This window comes from Rhinichthys klamathensis, unplaced genomic scaffold (genome assembly GCF_029890125.1).
Source record: "Rhinichthys klamathensis goyatoka isolate OS25496 unplaced genomic scaffold, OSU_Roscu_1.1 h1tg001212l_1, whole genome shotgun sequence".
NCBI classification, from domain to species: domain Eukaryota; kingdom Metazoa; phylum Chordata; class Actinopteri; order Cypriniformes; family Leuciscidae; genus Rhinichthys; species Rhinichthys klamathensis.
In genome coordinates, this window is record NW_026607385.1 from 13,211 (window position 1) to 20,084 (window position 6,874).

The following is a 6,874-nucleotide window of genomic DNA, read 5'->3' on the forward strand; positions in this document are numbered from 1 at the left end:
ACCACTAAAAACAAACCAAAACTCTGACAAACCAAACGGACTTGCTTCCTACTGCTGCCGGTCGCTGCGTACGCTGCGCCCAGAGTTGTCACGAGACAACTAAAGAAACTAACTAAAGACAACTAACTAGAAAGAAGGTTTGTAGGCAATTGGAAAGCATGTGATTAGATAAACGAAAAGGCAAGTCGATGCATTTGTTTATGAAAAGCAAAGTTGGGAAAAACAGGATGATATGATGCAACAAGTTAAAAGGTTAAGGAAACTTTTCAGCTTTCAGCTCGTTAGGATTTCTTCTACAAAGCAGACTTGCTATTTAATGTCTCAGAGTGCCTCATACTGTAACGGAGCAGGCTCCCGCACCACCTCCTCTTCACCACCGGAGGGAACCGTCTCCGGAATATTAACTTTACCCATCGAACTCCAATTCCCATCATGCCTCATACCTGGGACTGATTGCACTCACACCTGCACCTCATTCACACACACTCATATAAGCCTCATTCACACACTCATTCAGTGCGAAGTAGTGATGGCCAAATGAGGCTTCCTGAACCACTGAGGCTTTCCAGCCCATTGGTTCACCAAAAGGTTCGTTTACCTGAAGCCTCATGAAACAGTGTGCTCCCTAGTGACACCTGCTGTGCAAAGCAATGTATCGCACACAAATCTATTCATCCTGAGCAACCAAATTGTCATGGTGTGGGCACACCCTTTTTCTATTGCCTGTGTATTAAATAAAGTTTTTTACTCTGCTTGTGTTTACCTATGCACACACAACTCACACACACATAACTTTGTATTCAGTAGTTCTTTGGGTTAGTGATGACAGTGAATGCCCCAAATGAGTGTCAAGAAATCACTGAGTGCAGTGCTGACTGAGTGCAATAGTGTAGTGATTATGGAACTGGGAGTACAATTATGTAGTGCTTATGGAACTGGGAGTGGAACAGCAAACTGCAACAGGGATGGGAACATTTTTACTGATTTTTATTTAAAAACAAAAGTTTTTTTACAGTATTTGGATTGAGGCGGTTTCTCTTTTTGGAAACCACCTCTCCAGCCTTAGAAAACACCCTTTCACAGGGCACCGATGATGCCGGACAACATAAGAACGTAAGTGCCAGCTTATATAAATTGGGATGTTGGAGCTTCTGTTTGTTCCAATAACCCAGCGGATCCTCAGTCCTTGCCAGATTTGTCTCTGACAAATAACGGTCCACCTCAATAGTAGCATCTGCGGTCACACTGGAGCTCCGTCTGCTGTTATCCACTGTGCTGTCCAGTAGATGCCAAAGGTCACCTATAATTATACAAGGGAAAACACTCACTTCTCAATGGTTCACATTACATGACATTACAAATGTAAAAAATTCACATAAGACATAGACTACTTACCACAGGTTGTAGATGGCCCAGCTTGTGAGGCAGGTACTTGAGCTGGGGGTGTTGTTTCAGAATTTCTGATAACATTGGCACATTCTGACTTTAGTCTTGTAATGGCTTCTTGGAGCTTCCCTGGACTTAGGAACCCTAGTTTTTTGAACCTAGGGTCCAGCAATGTAGGCATCGTCATCACACTAATGGATTCCATTTGTAACGCATGCTCTCTGACGCGACGGACAAGGTTGTCAGCCAGCTGCCTTGCCATATTTGATGTTAAGCCCTCGGATTTTCTTACTATTGTGTGGTTCAGCATCTTCATTAGGGGAATAACCTTTGAAGCAGACACTCTTTTTTCTGCAGAAAGCTCTACTGTGGCCTGGTGGAATGGGGCCAGTAGGTCGAGAGCATCCTTCATTGTTTCATACTCCAATGAAGTAGGAGGGCTTACATCTGTCCTCAAAGAGGCTAGAGCTGCCCCCACTGGCTCTCTCAGGTCATAGAGCCTTTCCAGCATGCTGTAAGTGCTGTTCCATCTAGTGTCCACCTCAATAATCATTTTCAGAGCAGGCCTCCCCATCTGCACCTGCACTTGGGCCAGTCTTTCTTTTCCTGTTGTGCTGGTCCTGAAGTAGGTTACAAGCTTCCTACATTTGGTGCGAAGCTCATTTAAGCCTGGCACATCATCGAAAGACTTCTTGACAATTAAATTCAATGCATGTGCAATGCATATCGCATGCCTAATATTCAATGCCCTCACACAGGCAATCATATTGGCAGCAGCATCCGTGACAAGGCACCTCACCTTATCCTTTATGCCCCACTCCTCCATGGCCATGGTATGGGCAATAGCCAAGTTGTCTGCCGTATGGGTGTTTGGGAAATGTTGCACCCCAAGCAAGATTGTCCCAAGCTGGTCATTGGCATCAATAAAATGACAAGTCACAGCCAGGTAAGCCTCCATGTTGATGGACGTCCACATGTCGGACGTAAGGCTAACAGCAACAACATTGTCCAATTTTTCTTTGGCCTTCTCCTTAGCCTCCTCATACCGGGTGTCAACCATGGACTTCAAAGCCTGAGAATGAAAATATTAATTGTTACTATTCATTCTGACTTTATAACAATAAACTACTTTAGTCTATTCACATACATACCTTTCTTGTTGGGAGAACATAGGATGGATCCAGCACATGCACAAGCTCCCTAAACCCCACGTCATCCACAACAGAAAAGGGTTGGGAGTCTTTGATGACCATGTTGACCAAAGCCTCATCCACCATTTTCTTTCTGTAATCTATAACACAGTACAATGCTGGTGTATTGTAGGAGCCTAACACATTATTTACATAATAAAAAAATTAAGATTAAATATTACTTTGACTAGTGGCTGGTCTGTTTGCAGCAGGTTGTGCATCCTCATGCATTGCACGATAATGCCTAAGCATTGAAGAGGTGTTGTTGCTGTAAGTCAGCTCTTTATGGCACAGCAAACATTTCACCTTCAACATGCAGATAATACACATTGTGATTATACAGCGATATGGTGAGGATTATGTGATGTTATGATAATAAATTATATAAATGTATACAAACCTTGTTATGAGCAATCAATTCAAAATGCTCCCAGACAGGAGAAGTTCTCCTCTTTCTTGCTGGCTCCATTGTAAGGGCTCTAGGTTTGCCTTTAACGTTTGCACTCTAAGGCTTTCCCTACAGTCTAGTCTTAGAATAATAATAATAGCAATAATATATATATATATATATATATATATATATATATATATATATATATATATATATATATATATATATATATATATTATATATATATATATATATATATATATACAATAATAACACTACTACCAATATATGTATATATATATAGCAACTAGAACTAGATATAGGCTAATTTACTCTAATAATCTACTGAACTATGTATACTTTACTCTAATAATCTAATAATCTACTAAACTAAGTATAATGTAATATAATATATAATACAGGCTATGATATATAATGATAACTATGCTACTACAAACTCGCTACTCACTACTTCGTACAACCAACACTTCAACACCAATGCAAACGCCTACTGCAAAACCCACGAGAGGCGCGAGGTTTCGAACCACTTTTATCCGGAAGCGATACTCAGAATGAAGCAATGACGTATTCAACACAATCCGAGGCCTCGTTTGTTATCGTCACGTGATTTTCACGGAAACGACACAAGCCTCGAATCGGGGCTTCATCTGGAACGCCCCTTTTTGCTCGACACAAGCTCCGGAGCCTCGCTTCAGATGTCACATCACTAGTGCGAAGTCTTGATCTGCCCCGGCCATCATTTCTGAGCGTTATTTCCCGAGTTTTGTTTCCTGTGTTTGATCTTGGATTGTTTATCGTTGCTGACCCTTCTCTGCCTGCCCTGACCCCGGACTGTTTACTGGACTCTGATTCTTCTCTGCCTGCCTCGACCCTTTGCCTGTTTACCTGGTTTGTCTCAGCCTTGCCTTCTCTGTTCTGTTTGCCACTGTTGGACCCTGCCTGTTTTGATTATTCTAATAAATGCTGCAAATGGATCCTCCTGACTCCGCCTCATCACAACACATACAGAGCACATGCTAAACCCACTCAGAGAACGCAAATTTATAAATTGTTACGTTTGAGAATTCAATTCAACAATTCTGACTGACTCTGAGATTATTTTCCCAAGTAGATTACACGCACTCGTATGTTACCGCAAGGTTTGCATCAGATTAGTCACGAATAATATTTGGCATCAATTCAAGTGTACTTGTTTTGCAGAGACGAGTTTTTCAGTTTAGGATTTTTTAAATCTTTCATTGTCAGATCTCAGGTATATAGCCAATTACCTCTGTTTGTTTCCCCAAAACTGGAGAACTTGTGATCATGAGACCAACGTTAAAACAGATAACGTGAGGACTTCTAAGCGACATAGTTTCCTAATCTGAATGGGGTAAAATATAATTAAAGAGTTAAAAAGAATAATCAAACATTCTCTCACCATTCCATGTGAGCTATTTTAGCCTCACAACAGGATTCAGTAACTTTCAGTAAATTTCTCCAAATTGCAATAATCCTGTTTGGATGTTGAAATTTGTAATTGTGTGTAACATTGTGCTCATAGAACACACTTTATAGTTGTTTGTGCAACTACATGTGCACAAAGGCTAATTAAGTTTATTCTTTAAAACACATGATTGCTTTACTGTAAGTGTTTTATGAAACACTTAGGTAAAAAGGTTGTAGATGCCATGCATTCTAGGCCATGTATCTTGTGTGAACTGGAATAATTGTACTGGAATTGCATTGCGTGTGAATATGTTGAATTTGTCTCTTTGGTGGAAAACTCTGCTATTTTCAATATAGCTGCAGTAAAACCAGGTACAGGAGCATAGAATTACCATGTGGTTACAATGTGATTCACAAATGTATTAACCATGAAAATGCTTTACAAATTAAATCCATCAAATCTAGAGAAACAGCGAATGTGAATCTGATCAGCCCTGAGCCAAAATACCTTTTCATATTCAAATGTATTGACATAAGAATGAGCAAAGAGATTTGGCCATGCGTTTAGCATGTGCTTGCAGTTCATTGGGTGTTAACAACAGTGGAGTTCCTCATTGGCTTTTCACAATGCACGTGCCAGTACGGCTGAGACTGCAGGGCCAAATTAAATGAATCGTCTTTTGCAAAACACCTTCACAACTAAGATGTTCCAGAGACCAGAAATAATATTATTATTGTTATTATTATACAGATGCTGACGCTTCCATTGGATTGGAAGATTCCTGAACAAACACAGTGATTATTTATATATATATATATATATATATATATATATATATATATATATATATATATATATATATATATATATATATATATATATATATATATATATATATATATATATCTTCATAATTGTGATTGAATATTATTGTTTTTACATGCCATTTGATTGTTTAGATTACACTGACCTCTTGCATTTCCTTTAAGTAATTCAGACCAAGAATATTTAAATTCCAATACCATTTACTGTAACTCCATCACAGCGGTGATGAAGAATTGGATTAAAAAGGCCACCCTACCTTACATGACCTTGAGAAACACTTGAGACCAGATGTACCAATCGCACTTGCTGACATGAATCCAATTTATTGTTTTTTTGTTATTGTTTTGTTGCATTATGTGTCCATTTCCTTACGGCTTTAAGTTCATCAGTGTTCAATCATAAAGTGGACTATTAAGATGCTTTTCAGGTGTCTCACACAAAGCTTGACATTTATTTATTGAAGAGGAATAACCACTTGAGATAAAAAATCTCGTTTTCGAGGGGGTCCTCGAATCCAGATACAGAAATTGACATTGACCTTACAACAGCAGTCAAATAAAACATAAAAACAAAAACAAACAAAAAAACACATACGATACACAAAAGAAGAAAAAACTTACTTTATAGTGGTCATATGCATACAAAAATGTAAAAGAGGTAAAAAAATATTAATACACCATGTCTAAAATAGATTTGTAATGGTATCAACTCTATCAGTTGTAAGACACTGTAGAGTGCAGTGACTGCCGATAATTGTAACATGTCTATTGTGTAACCATCTCGTCTCAACCTCCTGTATCAGTTTCAGAGTTGGTCTGGCCATCAAGCCCTGCATCTCCACAAGCTTGTCCTTTGCTTTGCAGCTGGATCTGAACAACCCCATTATCAACCCTTGGGGTTTGATCTAGGGCCTTCAATCAAATTTAAATTATGAGCAAAACATGGGACATGGTGAAGGTGGAGTAGCTGGGCGCTTAGGATCATGTTGGATGCATTGTCAGTCACCATGCACTGAACTTTGGAGGTTATTCCCCACTAAGCCATTAGCAAGGCTTTAGCCTCCATGAGATGCTGGGCTGTGTGGGTTTGGTAAAACCTCCTTACACCCAGTACAACAGTTGCCATTTTTGCCTCTGGTGTTATGTAATGGCAAGTTACACCAAGATATCCGTCTATATTAATGGAGGACCACATGTCAGCCGTAAGGCTAACAAATTCGGCCTTTTGTAGGTCCTCCATCTTGGTTTTATTGTACCTTTCGCTGACCCTTGTTTTAAGCACCTTCCAGGATGGAAGGACATAGCTTGGATCAAGCTTGTTCACAAAGGCCCTGAAACCCTCCATGTCCATGTTGCAGATCCTTCACCACCATGTTTAGAAGAGCCTCATCCAATTCCCTCTGTCTGCCTTTTAAAAGAGAAGATAAAACATAGTTTCAGACAAATACATTGAAAAAATAGTTGCCTACTCTAAAAGTAGCCTACTGGTTCATTATTAAACCTTCCTAAACAAAGTTATGTTATGAACGTTTATGCTCAGTGTGCAGAGAAATATAAAATGGAATGTAGAACTACAACAATTAGGAAAACCAAAATGATGTCTTGGCTGTAGATTGGGTACTCGTATGTAGAC

The 6,874-nt window shown here is 39.3% G+C and overlaps 1 protein-coding gene across 1 annotated transcript; it reads right to left on the reverse strand.

The window, feature by feature from the left end:
• Nucleotides 1–970: 970 nt before the first annotated feature.
• Nucleotides 971–3,084, reverse strand: LOC130079659 (E3 SUMO-protein ligase ZBED1-like). The gene is made up of 2 exons (XM_056244999.1): nucleotides 1,396–3,084; nucleotides 971–1,300 (listed from the first exon to the last, which is right to left on the reverse strand). The coding sequence occupies exons 1-2, from the start codon at nucleotides 2,444–2,446 to the stop codon at nucleotides 978–980; spliced, it is 1,374 nt and encodes a 457-aa protein (XP_056100974.1). The 5' UTR covers nucleotides 2,447–3,084; the 3' UTR covers nucleotides 971–977.
• Between the last annotated feature and the right edge of the window lie 3,790 nt (nucleotides 3,085–6,874).